This window comes from Syngnathus leptorhynchus, chromosome 8, assembly GCF_054491065.1.
Source record: "Syngnathus leptorhynchus isolate UIUO chromosome 8, UIUO_Slep, whole genome shotgun sequence".
NCBI classification, from domain to species: domain Eukaryota; kingdom Metazoa; phylum Chordata; class Actinopteri; order Syngnathiformes; family Syngnathidae; genus Syngnathus; species Syngnathus leptorhynchus.
In genome coordinates this window covers 8,704,543-8,721,468 of record NC_141202.1, presented here as the reverse complement: position 1 = coordinate 8,721,468, position 16,926 = coordinate 8,704,543, and the positions used below count along the sequence as shown (strand labels likewise).

The 16,926-nt window shown below is 39.9% G+C and overlaps 2 protein-coding genes across 5 annotated transcripts; both read right to left on the bottom strand.

Moving 5' to 3' along the window:
* Positions 1-2,552: 2,552 nt before the first annotated feature.
* prdm13 (PR domain containing 13) lies at positions 2,553-7,713 on the bottom strand. 2 transcript variants are annotated; one of them, XM_085919072.1, is made up of 5 exons: positions 7,546-7,713; positions 6,297-6,428; positions 6,075-6,195; positions 3,534-4,033; positions 2,553-3,491 (listed from the first exon to the last, which is right to left on the bottom strand). In XM_085919072.1, exons 1-5 carry the CDS (start codon positions 7,711-7,713, stop codon positions 2,553-2,555), a joined length of 1,860 nt encoding a protein of 619 aa, XP_085775198.1. The 2 variants fall into 2 exon arrangements, with proteins under 2 accessions (XP_085775198.1, XP_085775197.1); XM_085919071.1 differs by having other exon boundaries at positions 2,553-4,033.
* A 6,829-nt stretch (positions 7,714-14,542) lies between these two features.
* On the bottom strand, positions 14,543-16,604 carry tstd3 (thiosulfate sulfurtransferase like domain containing 3). Of its 3 annotated transcripts, XM_085918774.1 has the most exons (4): positions 16,379-16,604; positions 16,091-16,258; positions 15,307-15,466; positions 14,543-15,015 (listed from the first exon to the last, which is right to left on the bottom strand). In XM_085918774.1, the coding sequence occupies exons 1-4, from the start codon at positions 16,512-16,514 to the stop codon at positions 14,958-14,960; spliced, it is 522 nt and encodes a 173-aa protein (XP_085774900.1). In that variant the 5' UTR covers positions 16,515-16,604; the 3' UTR covers positions 14,543-14,957. The 3 variants fall into 3 exon arrangements, with proteins under 3 accessions (XP_085774900.1, XP_085774899.1, XP_085774898.1); XM_085918773.1 differs by having other exon boundaries at positions 15,283-15,466; positions 16,091-16,604; XM_085918772.1 differs by having other exon boundaries at positions 16,091-16,604.
* Between the last annotated feature and the right edge of the window lie 322 nt (positions 16,605-16,926).

Below are 16,926 nucleotides of genomic sequence, written 5' to 3'. Positions count from 1 at the left end.
ATTTCCATTCAGGCACCAAATAAAAAAACATTTTCCCATATGGATTAATCCCTGGGTCTTAAAGTACTTATAGTTGAAATGCATTGGAGAAAAAATTTATTTAAGCCAAAAGAAATTGCTAACATATTCAATACATAGAACAACATAAAATATTTATAGTCGGGTTCCTGGTTTAGGTTCAGCTACAATGACAAAAAAGTCCTAGCTTGTTGTCCTACCTGCTATGCAAGCATTGTGGTGTTTTTTGTTTTGTGTTTTGTGTTTTTGTTTTTTCCACATTTTGAATCATACTCAAGCTCGGGCAGCCAATGATGCCTGTGTCACACAGCCTTTATCATAACATCATCTTCATAACTCTGTATCCTTGTCAGACTCACATCACTTTACATTACATCATGCAGGCCTGCATGGGGAAGTCAGACAAGAGTCACAAAGCGCAATCACTGCATATAGCCATAGCAGAGTCAAAAGATGCTTGTTTTGTAAAAGTGTTTTGTTAAAACACCCGTATTGCCGGCATCTTTGATTGGTCAAGCAGAAAAATCGGATTCATGTTAAACTGAAATATTACATTGATTTGATGTTTGTGTTTTAATTAGAGGTTAGATTCCTTCTCGACCAAAATGTATAGAATTCCTAAACCTAAAATGATGTTTTTGCTATTGTATTTAGGCCTAATGAATAGAGTGAAATGTATACATCGGTAAATATTGATCAGATTTGGCTCAAATCCCCACAGGAATGGAATAAAACAATAAACTATTTTATGTTCTTAATCAGTTCTATCGGGAAATAAATCAAAAATAAATTAATTCTCCCCCCTCCCCATCCATTTGTTGTTTTGCCTTGTCTAATGAATAGAGTGAAATGTATACATCGGTAAATATTGATCAGATTTGGCTCAAATCCCCACAGGAATGGAATAAAACAATGAACGATTTTATGTTCTTAATCAGTTCTATCAGGAAATAAATCAAAAAGAAATTAATTCTCCCCCCTCCCCATCCATTTGTTGTTTTGCCTTGTCTCCTGCCATTATTACCATGGCAATGCTGGAAGGGCGACTACCTGTCGACTGCCTCGAAATTGAAAACAAATGGTTTCAGAATATACACCAAGGTCACACTTTTGTGGCATGTCGGAATGCTGTGCACCTGTATTGGCAAGTGCATTCACAGCATCATTGCAAAATGCTGTCTTTATTTGTGGGGGGAAACAAAGAAGGCTGATGGCCAATCATAAACAAGTGAAATGAAAACATCCAATGGCTTCACTTGCATCTTGTATTTTTACGATGTGAAAATGAAAGCACCAAATAAAATGCATAAAAATATAAAAGCGAAAATGTCAGTCACTCTATTTTATCAATTAACCAACTGAATGATCGGAATAATTGCTTTGAGTCGTGTAGTAGTAGTCATAGCAGCAGGAGGAATGGTAGTAGGAGTATTGACCAATTAATACCATTTATTAACAGTATGCATTATTATTATTATTATTGATTTAGGAAGGTTTAAACAGTCTAAAAATCATATTCACATTTGGGGGAATTTTACGCTTATATGCATGGATGAGATCAGTCATTATGAATTATTTTTGCAAATATACAAGGTCTCAATTGCTCATATGAAGACGTACAATTGAAATACACCATTTTTTGTATGATTTATTTAAGAAAGACAGCCACATTTAAGACAAGGATATAATATTGTCCTCATTGACAAAATGAGGTATTAACACGCTTGTACAACACTGTAATGTGAAATATCATAGTTTACATAGAGCTATACATTTTTTTTCAGAAATAATTCCATAAATAAAAACAGCTGTTTGCTTCTTTAAGAACAGCGTGCCTCGAGAAAGTGCAAATTTAAGTACGTGTATTCATTAGAGAAGTGCAAGGAGCTGGATCTCGAATGAAGGAAAGGAAATAGGTTTAATTGTCATAATAATCACCAGGCAGCGGTTTGGTTGCAATTCTAAATGTTTTCCTTAAAGTGCAGTTGAGGTCGCTGTAAAGGAAATGTTTTTGGGAATAGTAGGCCAATAAGTCCGTTTTACCAGTCACTTGTAAACAAATTAGAACAAATTTGGCATTTTTCCAGTTTTGTCGGAATGCAGTGTTCTTGTATAAAAGCAGGCCTTTTGTGAAGCAAGATGTATTTAAAAAAAGACCCTCTTTTATCAAAAAAGATTACAAAAAAAGACAAGCTGAAGTCGTGACATATTTAAAACACTTTGATGACTTTAGAAAGCCGGCAGTGCGTCAAACACTAAAACAACCTTGGCTGCATTTTGGATTTCAAAATACCAAGTTTCATTTGTAGAGTCTACGACATGACTTGATTATTTGACAGTCTTTATGGGCTTGTATTATTACGAGAAACGTCCCTTTGAAAAAGAGCAATAAAAATGTCAATGAATTGGGATTCAACTGGCTGACATAGTTTAAAGTGTGGAGGATTAGGATATAAATAAAATGTTGGAGGAGTGGAGGGCAGGATTCAAAGCCAGATTTAATAATATTATTTATTTTTTTTTGTAGTTGAGTCTCAGTCGTTATTCTTGCTGGATTCAGGCTCACTTTGGTCATCAGTAAAGCAGACGTCCACGTCACTGTCATTGTCGCTCTTCAGCTCGGCGTCGTCGAACAGGCCCGCCTTGTCTTCCAGCTTCTTGACGCTCTGACCGGGATGTCTGGACTTGACGTGTCTCTCCAAATCTCTCCTCCGGACTAGAACTTTGCCACAGAAGTCGCACCTGTAGGGGGTGTTGCCCTCCGCATGGAGCCGAATATGCTTGTTCAGGTTGCTGGGGTCACCGAAGGGCCTGAAGCACACTTTGCACTTGAGCGGCTTGTAGCCGGTGTGAGTCCTCATATGGATTTTCAGACCGTATTTTCTGGAGTACAGTTTGCCACAGTACAGACATAAGTGTCCCTTTTTTGGTTTGCCGGAGCTGGAGTTGCCGGTGCTACCTGTGGGCAAGGGGTCCAGTCTGGTCCGGTTCTTCTCATTGGCAATTTCAGACAGCTGTTGCGTGTGCATAGCTATCTCCCGGTCAATGTTGGTGATTGTGCCCTGCATGTCTTGACTGAGGGAGGGCGCGCCAAAGTAGGGCATGGACTCCGGGTACTTTAGAAGATTGCTGAAGTGGAATTTAAGAGGGTAATACGGCGAACTGTACAGAAACTCTCCGTTGTAAACAGTGAAGGGCATCAGGGGGATGTTACAGTCTCCACCGTAAGTCTTGACGCCGTCGAAGTTGGGCAGAGAGAACCTTTCAAAGTGGAGTCCCGGATGCATGTGCGGGTACCGGGAGGGGGACAGCCCGGCGTGGGCTCGGCTTTCGACGTGTTTGAAAGCCGACGTTTCCTCTATATGAGGGAGCAACGGGAAGCCTCTGATGGCGTTGGAACATGGCACCATACTTGGAGCGTCACCTATCCCTGGGGTACATTTTGCTGTGGGATTCGCGCTTCCGTTTAACGTCTCGCCCACCATGTTTCGTATCGGTTTCATGTTCCCGATGACTTTGCCGAATCCCAAGACACCCATCTTGGAGCTGGAATCCTCTCGATGCGTGTCAACTACCGGGACCTTCGCGACACCTGTTGGCTTGAATGCGGAGCGGACACCCGGGTGGAAGCCCATAGAACTCAGCATGGAGGATGTGGCGCCAAAGCCGAGCATGTGTCCTTGGTTCCGCGATGAAGTGACACTCATGTCCAGGGCTCTGTCCTGCTCCTCTGAGCTACTTTTTTTCACCAACCCGGCCTTGCCCAAGAAAGGCGAGGTCAGTGACTTCCTGCTGGAGTCGGAGGAGATGCTTTGAGAGCTCCTGGGTGAGCAAGACGTGTTGGGGATGTCTCCAGACTTTGGAGATCTGCTGAAGTTCTCCGTGCCTCTGGCTTGCTCGCTGTTCACAAACCCGCGCCCATTGCTCAGCGCGCAGTGGAAGTGTACGTGGGCTTTGAGTGTGTTGGGGTATTTAAAGATTCTCCAACAGTACCAACAGATGTAGCGCTCTTCACCTGCACAAAAGAACAAAAAAAGACGAATTAAACATCAATTGTGATAAAAATTGTCAAATAATAATAGTAAATAGATAGTAATAATAACAATAAAAACGTCACTGATTACACTCATGACACATAAGACACTGGTAAATATTTCCAAGTCCAAATAATTGATTGAAACAAATAATAATTATGATTGTTTTATGAACTATGATGAGTCCAATTATTAGTGTATTATGTGATATGATAATAATCTACGATAACACAATTGACAAATTTCACTCAATATCTACACGACTACAGCAACATACTACTACAACTACTAATATTAGCAGTAGTAATAATAATAATCATAATAATAATAAACAATCAGCATATCAAAGTGATTAATTTATTCTTAATGTTTAGTGCGATTGTTGTTCATTCAGAACTGAATTGCATTAAAAAAATCTAAAAGTTGTGTTATCTTATTTAGCTGAACTGGGAAGTTCAAAATATTCGAAACAGCCCCCAATGTATTGCAGTGAAGTTTTACAATACAATCAAAATAATAAACATAATCATTGAATATCACTCCCAATCTCCACTACATGCGAGAACGAAAATGTATAACGGGACTCAAGAAATAGTTAATTTCATTAGTATAGCATGATTACTAAAATACATTTTCCCTTGAAAGGAACTTTTAACAGGTCAGAGCCGATCGGATTTTGGGTGATGCAAATGGTGACAGCCAGGGCGAGTCATCTTTTTAATGACTCCCTGGCGAGTATTCAGAGGTTGATATAGATGTAATGATTTTGTAATCCTCACCCGGGCCATTGTTAACGGAGCCCATCAAAAGAGCAAACGCCCAGCCCAATCTGGCGATGCATTGAAGGTTCTACTTTTCCTTTCCCGTGGAAGTGACAGCAGCTGTGGCTTGAAATCGCAAGTCTGTAGAAACAATGACGCTGGCCCATCTGTTGACGCCTAATAATGGGAGCCAGCGTATGTCCACGAGCGAATTTACACACGCGGTGTGCTGGGCCCGAGAATCAGGGCAATATACACCCCACATAAAAGTTAGTATTCATTAGCTCACAATACCTTAACGCACCCACCTAATTTACCGTGAAGCACTTGTTTTTTGAATTTATTTGCTTTTGAATAAATGAATATTAATGGCACCGTGACATTCGTTAACCCCCAACTGAATAACCAGCCTCTTTTTTTTTTTTTTGAGGCTGCAGAGACATGGACAGTTTTTTTCTTTTTCTTTTTTTGTATGTGATGAAGGTTTTTATTTTTGTAATTCCCAAAATTCAAACACGGTAATCATGGTGTTTTTTTTCCTCTTTTTTTTTATTGTAGTTGCTTGCGGTGTTGATCGGATTTTTTTTGATCGGCTACAAAAATATATATAACCCATTGCCTGTTAATGCAATTTATTTGAAGTGGGTTCTTGATAATCTTTTGATTTATTTTTGAACGGATTAACTCCAAATGAGCTGGTGTTTTGTTGAGATTACAAGGGTTTAGAATAATCCCTTCATACAAAGCACAATACAAAATTGTGAATGCAAGAAAGAAGAAGCCTTTTAGGAGACAAATTGGTAGAAATAAGTTTGAAATGTCAAACTACACATCGTTCCATTTCATCTTGGAATTGATTTTTACAGAAGGGCGCTCACATATAGTTCTTTTTGGTTCATTTAAAGGTTATTTTATTTTTTCTAATAGTTATCTCATTTTTTTAAATCAAGCGGTGGTTGTATAATTACACAAATGTCATAATTATCAAGGAAATGTAATGCAAATACGCAAATGTGATGGGTTTCGAACGAAATAACTTCAGCAAAATAGACATTTAAATCAATATTTTAAAAAGATTGCTTCGGGAAAATTTAATTGATCACCATCCCAGATTAAAGCGCTGGAAAGACTGATATTGGCTCCCTTTAACAGTGCAGTAACGGCCCCTCTAATGTCGATAGAAATGACCGAACTTTAATTTGCCCGATATTTTACCAAAGATTAATTGTGAGAAGGATTTTTTAGGATGAGTTTTGCCTACCTTTCTCGTCGTGCGTAGGGGTGGCCGTCGTGGGCATGTCGTACCATTGGGCCAAAGCGTTTGAATACCAAACACTGAGCTCTTCTCCTGCAGGAATTTCTCTCATCACGCGGTAAAATATCTTCGAAAATTAAGCAAACAAACGGGAGTGTCAAAAGTTGTATGACAAAAATAAATAACGTAAGTGATTCGTGATAAAGAACACGTGGATTTAATATTTACCTGTCCACCAGGTAGATCAGACACAGCCTCTAGATTTTGTTCTTGCGTGTTTCTGGCGGCTCGGATGTGTCCGATCCAGTCTGACACGGGACAGCCGGACTCATCCACACATTCTTCACGCACCAAACGGATCTGATCAAAACAAGAAATTAGCAGATTATTTTAAAATATCAATTAGTCTACACGCGTTTTGTATACTTTTAAATTGATATCTGTTTCGATTCCTCCCTCTAAGCGTGAATATGGCACCAAGAGGTGCTGCGCTCACGCATGACCAAAAAACACGGTTAATGCGTCTTTATCCGCTCCGCTGATAATTTACTAAAGTGAATGACATACAGGCCTAATTGAGTTGATATGGGAAACAAATTTGAGGAGTGTCAGAGCGTTTTTAAACTGTTCAAGGACATTAAAGATTCAAGCGTGACATTTGACACGGAGATTGCACCTGATGAACGCCCTCAGCCCGGGGCCACGCATTTAGATGCATCAATCACCACCACTGACAGCCTCAACAATAACTGGCTCAGCCTCTAGATGCATGTATAGTGGCAAATTGTTAACTATTGTTTCTCAATAAATAAGACTGTGACAATTTTACTTTTGGGTTCAAATATCATATAAAATAAAGTCCGGGACTGATTTGAAAATTGCACATGAATGTATTTTTTAATAAAAATTGTTTTTTTCATCCAAGCTCCGATGACATTTTGGCTGTGGCTATATTTCATTAAAATTAAGTAACTCATTGAAATAACAGGCCCGCCAGGCAGAGAAATGTGAGGCTGCTGAGGGCATGAAAGCCGCACACAGCAGGCCAGCTCGCCCATTAGAACGGTTAAGTAGACGCCCAGACTGACAAGTTGGCCACTGATTGGGCTCAATTATTTCCTGGCTGACAGGCAGAACCGATTGATAAGAGAAATCGATCTTGACAGTGTTCTTTTAAAACATTTCCAAATCGAGTTCTTTTATTTCAACAGTAAAATCAGTAAATCAAGTATTTGCAGATATGTGTCCTATATTTTACAATTGATGTGACAAACAAATCTAAAAAGGTTATTATTTTCTTTCTGAAGGAATTCCGATGTGTAATATAGACTTTTTTTTTTAAATGAATGATCACGGGTTTCATGAGCGAGTCAAAGCTGCACGTGGATATTTTTTTTTCCAAAAGTTACAAATAAGATATATCGTACAAAAAAAAAAATGAAATTAAATGAAAAAGTTCATCCAGTTGTGAAGTTACCTTTTTTTTGGGCCCAACTTCTTTGCGGTCCGACAGGTACTTCCCCAATTTAAAGATGCCAGGGACCGGACCTATTCGGAGCCCGGCCGGGATTCCACAGTCTGAAACCACACTGACGGTGGTGGACGCCCGGGTGGCTTGCATGGCGTGGGGTGAGATCAGAACCATGAAGGCTGATGGAAGCCGAGTGAGAGAGTGCAGGGAAGAAGGTTCAAGGGGGAAGAGGAGAGAAAAAGAACCGGCCAATATCCGCTCTCAAAGTGAAGGGGTGGCGTTACGCACCCCGCTTTTCTAGTGATGGGTGTAGGAAAGGTAACCCCCTCCGCCTCCCACTATCCAACCCTCTGACCACCCCCTCCCCAGCCCGGGATGCTAGTGTGGCTGGCTCGGATGGGAAGAGAGTGGTCCTGAGTTTGCGGGGCCGCGGGCGCGTGCGCGTGCGTGTGAGTGTGAGAGCGCTGGGCAAATTCAGCAGCTGTGAGGACAGTGCGACGCACCGGCCTGCATGGTCACATGGAGATTTTCCCTCGCCCCGCCGAATAATGAATTGCTCCAAACTGGTCAGGAGACACAAAGGGCCAGGCGACCTTCCCATCCCCAAAATCCAATTTGTCAAGGGCAGAGAAAAGAGGATGCATAATCAAAGGTCCAGAGCAACCATTAATCCTCAGCATGTGGTTTTGTCTTCCAGACAGTTCCGATATTTTAACTGACAAATCCACTGTATAATTTGACCATAAATCCTCATCCCTTTCCATTCTCTCCATTCAAGGCAGGTTTTAGGAATCAATGGCTACTTTAAATCTACTCTGCCAGCATTCTTTGGGCTTTTTAGAAACTTCAAAGAGGGGTATTCTTCTCCTCCTTTGTGTCCTCATTTAGACAAAAGGATCAGGGAAGTTTAGAGGACTTGTTAACTTCTATTGACTCTCGGCGTGTGCCGGCTTGAGATCAGACAGGTATACTGAATGGGAAGCACCAGCAGCGGGAGAAGGGGGGGGGGGGGGCGTAAGGGAAAAAATGGGGAAAAAAAAGGTCAAACTCAGCCAACATCTTTCTAATTCTCACTTACACAAATTATCATATTGTATTTTCTATTTGAGTCGCACTCTATATTTTGCGGCACGTGTCTCCCTTATAATGAGCTTCAGAAAAATACCGAATACATTTTTGGGCGCAAAATATTCCGGTAAAATTCATATTCATGTGAGTTCCATCATGACTGATACAATGTAGAGCAAATAAGTCGCAAAGCATGCGTTGCGTTATTTTCATGCATTGCGTTTTGCGCAAAGAGAAGAAAATAAATTTTGTAAAGGAAAAATGCATCAATGTTTTCCTGCTGACTAATATTATTTATTCAACGTAAGATACTAATAATAAAAGCCAAAAAGGAAGTGCGTGGAAAAAGGAGTCGCCAACATGTGGTTCTGCAGTAGTTTTTTTTTTTTTTTTTAAACTGACATAGGTCCTTTGATAATGCAGTGATGAGTCCAAACAAATGAAGAGAGCAAGGACCTGTGGGCGAGCCATTCAGGTCTTGAACATGTTAACATTTGACCTGTCCACGCCGACAAGTGTCGTCAATCCTGGCGCAAGGCCAGCAATATTTTAATACAAAATTAAGTGTAATAGAACGCCAAGCAATCATTCAAATTGTAATCAAATGCGTTTAATTGAAATGATAATCACAAGATTTTTATCACTTTGGAGATGATGATAGATCAAACAATTCACATCGATTTCGATGCATGCGTGGGTGAGTGAGTGAAAGGCTCCTGCTCGGTATTGCGCCTCCCTCCTTTGCGCACCGTCCACTCAAAGACACGCGAACAATTTCATCAATACACGGAATGTTAGCGCCTGACTGTGTAGGGGAGGGTGGGGAGGTTATTTATTAACGCATCGCTTTTTTTTTTTTTTTTCTCCCGCCGGTTCCCATCCATGCCGTGTGCTGTTGCAAAGCATGTTCCATCCCTATCTCTAAATCCAACCCTGCATTGTTCAAGGGAGGACTTTTCTGATTAAAAGTCACTCTGTTGTGCACAGAAGCCAACAAGAAAAGTCACAGGCTAACTGCATGTGTCAAGCATGAAAGCAGGCTTGGAAGCAATTGGGATGGAAAATTAAATTAATTTAAATGGTTTGACTAGCGGTATTGTCTCTTCTCTTTTTTCCACAAGAAAAAGAAACATTAATTACATGGTTGGATCTTTATTCTATGACAGTATTGTGGAGTCAATCAAGAGTGACAACTTTGTAAAGCTATTTAATTACGACCTGGGAAGAACTGAATTATTTGAAGTGGAAAGGAAGGTTTTATGGGTGCCTAAGCTTGACTCTTGCCAGTCCTTTTTTTTTTTGGGGATGTTTTACTATAAGCGGTGGGGCTCTTATTTAACTGGTTGGCCATTATGAGCCATGAATATAGAGGAACAACCTGTCTGCAAAGCAAGGCTAGAGCAATACCCCACCAGGGATCTCCATTCATGCTCGCTGACTATACTTGAGCGGTGCCAAGGGTTCACCACCACCTCTCCTGGACTGGTTTCAATGGCCCACTATTTAAGACCCCTGTGAGCTCACAAGAAAACACATTTTTTATGTCGACCCATAAAACTTTGTTTGGCTCTATTCAACACGGCCCAATCATTGTCTCACATTGCAGTGTGGCCTATTTCTGAAAGATTCCCACGTTTTAGAAGTTGCTTTGAGGGGAAAAAAAAATGAAAGAAATTAATTATTTCTCTTCATGGAAGTGGACATCTCCGCATATATCAGTCACACCTCTTTCAGCAGACATCATTGCACCATTGCATTTAATTCATCTTTTACTGATTTGAAGCAACAAGAGGACAAAGATAAAAACAAGAACAAGTTGTGTGTTTTTTTTTTTGTGTGTGTGCACCGGTTGTGTTTCCTTGCTGAGAGTACAAGAGAAAAATGCAAGCTGCATCAAGGACCGACCATCTCGTTAATGCGGGTGGGATATTAGCGACCCCCGTGAATAGTATAATTGAGCTTGTATGGGATTCCCACCATGTGACATGATTGTGATACTAATCCAGATTCATACTCCAAAGCATATTCAAGGCATATCACAGACTGTTCGTGTGTGGTTTTATTCAAAAGTTTTGGCAATCCAGTTTCTAAAAAGTTTCCGCGCTGGGACTTTTTCAGTCCCATTTCCCGGGGTTCAAACTCACTTTGTCTCGCATGAGGAGATTCGGACAAAGGCGTGTGAAGTCTTGTGAATTGATGTGTTTCGCTGTACCTTATAAATTCATACCTTTTCTCACTCGAGTGCCTCAGAAAGAAAGTGTCACTCAGGCCGATTCTCTCTGGTGTCCGACGCATTTAGCGGCACATCCATTTAAGCCGTTCATTCCCCAGCAAATGTATGCAGGCAGGGCCGCGCATGAATAGAGCAGCGTGTCAGCCGACTCTAATTGGGATTTAGCCACCAAAGCATATGCACAAAAGTGACTGAAGATCACCAGTTTCTAAGAGAGTCACAACTTTTGCCTCCTTGATGAATACACAGTTCCTTCCCGCTTCTCAGGGTAAAACCTGCATTTTTGCCGCGGAATGAAGGTTAGTGACCCAGTTGAATGTGCGGCATGTTTCTGCAAAGCAAAAGTCTATGCAAAACAACTAATGGCAAAGAGCATGTTTCTAACACGCAACCCACTGGCCTATATAGACTTGAAAAGGACCCGATGTTTTATGGCTTTTATCTCACGAATTTCATAGTGGTTTGTTAAATGTCCTCATGGTGGACCACGGATTGCCCGTTACTTAACGTGGAAATGGCCACAAATAGAAATAGTCACATCAACTTGCATTTTAAAAAATAAAATAAATTAATAGAATAAGATAAACATATCATACAAATTCTAGGATTTTAATTTGCCAACAAAGAATAATTGCAAGTATATTTTGTAACTTGTTTGTTACAAAATATACTTGCAATTTGATTGTGACATTAAAAACCAAATTCACTATTTTTTAAATGTCACAATTAAATTGAACCGAAATGTAACAGCAATCCCCTTACCAATAAGGAACATTACATCATTTTGTAAAAAAGTCTGTATCGTGTTTTTTTTTTTTTAATTAGCTAAATTTTAAACTGATTTAAATTTGAGGTGACCCAAGCACAATGATTCAAGAGGAATTTCGTTTACGCTTTGATGGAAATATATTATTTATTCAATTTTTATTAACCCTGATCTATTGCAGCGCCGGCATTTTGTCAGGCACCATGGAGAGCTCCGCTGTCAGCGCGAACGATAAACAGTGCCCGCTCACGCACACACTGACGCTGTTAATTAAATCCATGATGAATTTCATCCTTTCCACCATTTAATACTATTGTAGCTGATTTCCTTAAGTCAAGTTTACGTATATGAATATATACAGTCCCTTCAGATTGGATGCGCATTAGTAAATCGTTTTAACAAAATGTGATCTAATGACATGACCGCACGTCATTATGGGGGCGATTGACATTTCTACAGTCGAACTAATTGTCCCCTCCAAGCATGAGTATACATGCAAACAATTAAAATTTTCAAATTAAAAAAGGGCCATCCATTTGCTGTAACCTTTAATTTGTTTCTTAAATGTCTACATGGTAACTCTGGCATTTATTATGTTAAATGTGTCAAATGTGTTAGGTTTGTCCCATATGGAATAATGCATACTTTAAATACAGTTTTCTTCACTCTCCTTCAGTGTGGATAGACCCATTAAAACCCCAAAAAATCCTGAGACTCCATGTGCCAAACAGAAACAATTCACAGTGACATCCTGATTTCATTCATTTAAACTCATGCATTTGTGTAGCATTATTAAAATTGGAAATGACGATCATGTGTTGCCTTCCTTATCCTTTCTTCAGCTTCTCTGGGATTGGTATGCTTCATTTCTCTGCTACAAGCCCCTGAAGTAGGACACTGAGCATGTTTGGCATCTGCTGGCCAAATTCGATCGCTCTCAATCAGTAGCAGGAAGAAAAGGTGTGGAAGTGGATGGAATGAGGACATGAAACGGCTGTATGCTGTCATTCAGTTGTAAGGACAAAATTTGACCGATGGAATCTTTGGCCTTACAGAAAGTGTCAGGTTAACTGCCATATTCTTTCTCAGTTGTACTATTTTTTTTAGCTCAGTAAAATATGAGCAAAACAAAAATGTATTTAGGATTTGAGGATGGTCTGTCCGTCCATCTGTCCATGTGTACATAGGAAAATAGGCTTAACATGACTCCTGATGAGTTTAAAATGATGGTGCACGTCACTTAAATGTTTTAAAAATTAGGTCATCATTGCAAGGCAGAGGTATATTTAACTCTCAGGGGTCAATGCCATAGCAAAGGCCATTCATGGTCATCTGCTCAAGGGCAAAGGTCATTACCCAGACATGGGGTTTGGTCACCATGGAAGTGTCAAGGTTTAAGGGTGAGAGAGAGGGTCACTTGGGATTTCTTGCTGTCTGTCATCAAAGGCATCGCTGTTTTTCCAATGGTCACCCTCTACCATGTCATTCTTGTCTCTTCATAATGAAAAGAGAACGGTACATTTTCATAAAAGAAACATGTTATAAACAGCCTGGCCTCGAAAGGAGATATGTAGATGTATGCCAGCTCATTTAACAAGTGCATATGCATATCCTTGCATATGTTTTCAAATAATCAAGGTCATGGCGAAGATGGAGCTCATCCAAGTAAATTTTGGATAAAAGACATACGACATCCTATATTGGTTGACAATTGATCCCAGGGCATTCAGAGATTGGCGACAACACACATTCACTTTGTCACCTATGTAAAGAGCAAGAAATGAACATGCACTTGTTTGTGAAGGTCAGCTTTGTGAACTATGACCCATTTAGTTATTTCTGATTGTATGCGCTGAATTACTTTGGTGGTGATTGACATGGTGTGCTACCATTTTTATTCACGCTTCTGAAATTAAAAATTTGCTCAAATTACCTTTAATGATGTTATTATTAATATTTAGTATTCTATCAATAGCAAGAAACAGAAATGTTTATGATTTTTTTAATTACAATAGTTATGAAGCATCATTTGACAAGGTATGAAATAGATAAATATTCAAATACAAGACTGTATCTATAAATTTATGCAAATGTTTTACGTCATACAGGCAACGTTTTACAGTTCCCCTTCAAGCAATTGATCTTGGAGCACAAACAGTGGAGCTCCACATGTAGACAGAAATAAAACTGAACCTATAGGCAAGCATCCTTGATCCTTGTGAAGATTGACGAATATTTCTGCTGAGTTGTGATATTTCTTGTCTCTGTGTATGTATGTATATCAGCATGTACGTGTATGTGGGTTGAATAATTATAATCTATCCCCTCATCCATCAACGATGAGGGTTCACCTGCAGGTTCACACTACCTTTGAGGATACACAACGGCAGTCGACAAACATGAAGACCAAGCTCTGGCCAGTCAGAGGAGGGAGTATATGACATGATCTGCTCTGATGGGACGAGGGACTTTAATTGAATGCCAAGCAGAAGCTGGAGGGTGACCTGATGAGGGCGGTGGAGGGACAAAGAGCCCTGGCAAGATTTGACACAAATTAGTACTTATTAGTCTGGTCTGTTTTTGGCAGATTAAAATCAAGAGTATGCAGAAATGCAGAAAAACAGAAAATGGAATTAACTACTACTGAGGGGAAATAAGCCGGCAGAAGATGGGGGTGGGCGTTGTAGTCTGATTTTTACAGTTGACATGGCACGGTGATATAAGGGGAGAAAATAGTGGTCGGGTCTGCTCAGTGGGGTTATCTATTGTTACCTAAAGCATCACTTGATCAGAAATTATACAGCACGCAATCCTCACAGGCATTCTTTGCAGGCAGCAATTAGTCATGCCAGGGTTAGGCCCCCCAAGATTGACATATATATGAATTGGACCATTTCAATCAAATATATATACACAACTGAAAAGAAAAAAACTCCTTGGTAGATCAAAACTTTAATAATTCAGAGTTTTGCAAATATTGAATGGATCTGTTTACAAAATCTTGAAGATAAACTCGAACGTAGCATTGTTCACAGTATTTGATACTTTTTTTTTTTTCAACATTGCATAGGAAATAGCTTGCATTTATTCAAGTCAAGTGTAATCATATTGATTGGCATTGTTTGCATGTCATCTATCAAGTACTTAATAATTAAAAGGATTAAATGTTACCGGTGTGTGGTTCGTCAATAATGATAGATCAAAAAAATTCATAAATATTTCAAGTATTATGTGTATAGACAATAAATCAAAATCTCAAAATCTCACTCTTATTACATACAGTATGTAAATTACAGATAAATTGCAGCATTAAGACAACAACGGAAAAAAGCTCGAGTCCGTGCTATCCCTTCACTTTTGATGTTCATTTTTTGCCCAGTCTTGCCATCCACCCGGGTAATGCTGAACTCTGAAAGAATGAGGGAAAAAGTGGCGGGTTATAGATGCATGTTTCCCCCCCACATATCGATTGTAGTCACATTGGATTATCATTTGTGAACAACTGGTAGATAAGGTACTAATTGCATGCCTTGGGCTTCCAAGTATGCTTTTGAAAAAGACTTATAAGACTTAAATGATGATGATGGTAGCAGCAGAATGAATCATGAAGTCTACAAAACCATTTTTTCCGTCACATTACAGAAACAAAAGCAAATATTCATACATAGGAAATAACCTTGTAGATCTTTTGGAATCTTACTCTTTGTATCCGAGTTCGGAGGCCATTTCTAATGCATTCTTGCTCCTGATGCCTGCCAGGCAGGTGAACACAATGTTGTCCACCTTCTGGGGCATCTCGCCGCCGTACTTCTCATTGAACTCTTCTGGATCTAGCTGCAGAGCTGTGGTCACCTGTCCCACTGCAAAGACATCACTACACAGATGACCCCATCAGTGTTTCACAGCTGGTATGTTGAGACCTTCAATAATGGGTTGTGAACATATTATAGGTAAGTCACGGACAGGAGGCAAAAATAATACAGCGAGTCAGTTTCCGACGGCCCCGAGATATGACATTTTGAGGTTCCGAACGGCACACAATAAACTGGATTGCTGGATCGCACACAAAGGCGCGCTCAGTTACTGCTATATTTACGGTTTCTCAACTGAATATTTTAGATTTATGGCCAAGATGTTTTTTTTAATACTTGTAATCACTACAATTATACATCATATCATTTTTCACATTGCATTTAGCTGGGTATAGACACTGGGGTCAAAATTGTGTTTGTTTGTTTGTTCGATTAGGTCTTGCAACAAGTCACTTCCATAATTTGACATTAGGACACAGTCATGAGATGAAAATATTCCATTTAGGTTATCTTATAAATTTAAGACAACGGTAAAATGTGACTTCTTTTGTAAGCATATGTACAGTGCATTGTCGATGGAAGGGGGCGCCATACTTCTCGAGAGAGGCGTCACATGGGCGAGGATCCACACTTCTGTCATAATATTTCCAATTATGGAATATCAACACTTACCGGGAACGTTTAAAGAGCCAGGGATGGAGCCATATTCTCGAAGCTCCCATGGCTCCCTGACATCGATAACAACAGCCTTGCCGCTGACCAAGAGCTTCTTCAACTGCTTGTAGGTCACATCGGTGATCTGTGGCACCGAACTGAATCTTCGGCAACCGAGCCACAACGCTGGAACAAAACAATATACCACATATGCATGAGCCAAAATGATCAGTTTTTGTGTCATACTAGTACAGGTACAAATAAAAACTGAGTAAACTGGTAACGACGCAAAACAGAAAAGCCCACTTGCGTAAAGACGTGTGTTGACAGGTTCTGGTAGGGGGATTCGGCTGCTCGAAACAAAGGTACTATGAAGAAAGTTAGTGTCCCCCAATAGTCGCCGGGCGACTATAGAACTACCTAAACATATTCGGAAAGCCATGTGCAAAAAGTAGCGTCTGTAAGAAGACAAATTCTTCTTAACAAAATTTATAGATATACCGCAATCCGTCAAGTGCACAATACGGACGACTGAGCATGCGCACTTGCGCAATATGAGCAGTCGACGGGTCGCGCGAAGGACCAAAACATATGTATGGTTCAAGGGGAAAAGGGTTTCAAGCAATTTATTTTCTCATCACTTTGTTTGCTTCTATGACAAATCATACATTTAATTTGGTGCGCACTAAATTGGCACATGATGTGTGTTATTGACTTGACTTAAATCAGAAAAATATTTATTTATAATAGTACGAGAGCAGCTACCCTGCAATCTTATAGTTGTTGCTGGTAAATTGGAATTACCAGATTTTTTTGTCTTTGTATTAAATGCATATCAAAATATTTGATTAGAT

Bases quoted from the DNA above. Each gene is read 5' to 3' on its own strand.
- prdm13 (XM_085919071.1), bottom strand. From the start codon at position 7,713: ATGGTTCTGATCTCACCCCACGCCATGCAAGCCACCCGGGCGTCCACC. The intron at 6,429-7,545 runs GTAACTTCACAA...TGTTTTGATCAG, and splicing joins AAGTTGGGCCCAAAAAAAAG to ATCCGTTTGGTGCGTGAAGA. The intron at 4,034-6,074 runs GTAGGCAAAACT...TCTTTTGTGCAG, and splicing joins CCCTACGCACGACGAGAAAG to GTGAAGAGCGCTACATCTGT.
- tstd3 (XM_085918772.1), bottom strand. From the start codon at position 16,514: ATGGCTTTCCGAATATGTTTAGGTAGTTCTATAGTCGCCCGGCGACTA. The intron at 15,467-16,090 runs GTAAGTGTTGAT...ATGTCTTTGCAG, and splicing joins TGGCTCTTTAAACGTTCCCG to TGGGACAGGTGACCACAGCT. The intron at 15,016-15,306 runs GTAAGATTCCAA...TCATTCTTTCAG, and splicing joins TCCGAACTCGGATACAAAGA to AGTTCAGCATTACCCGGGTG.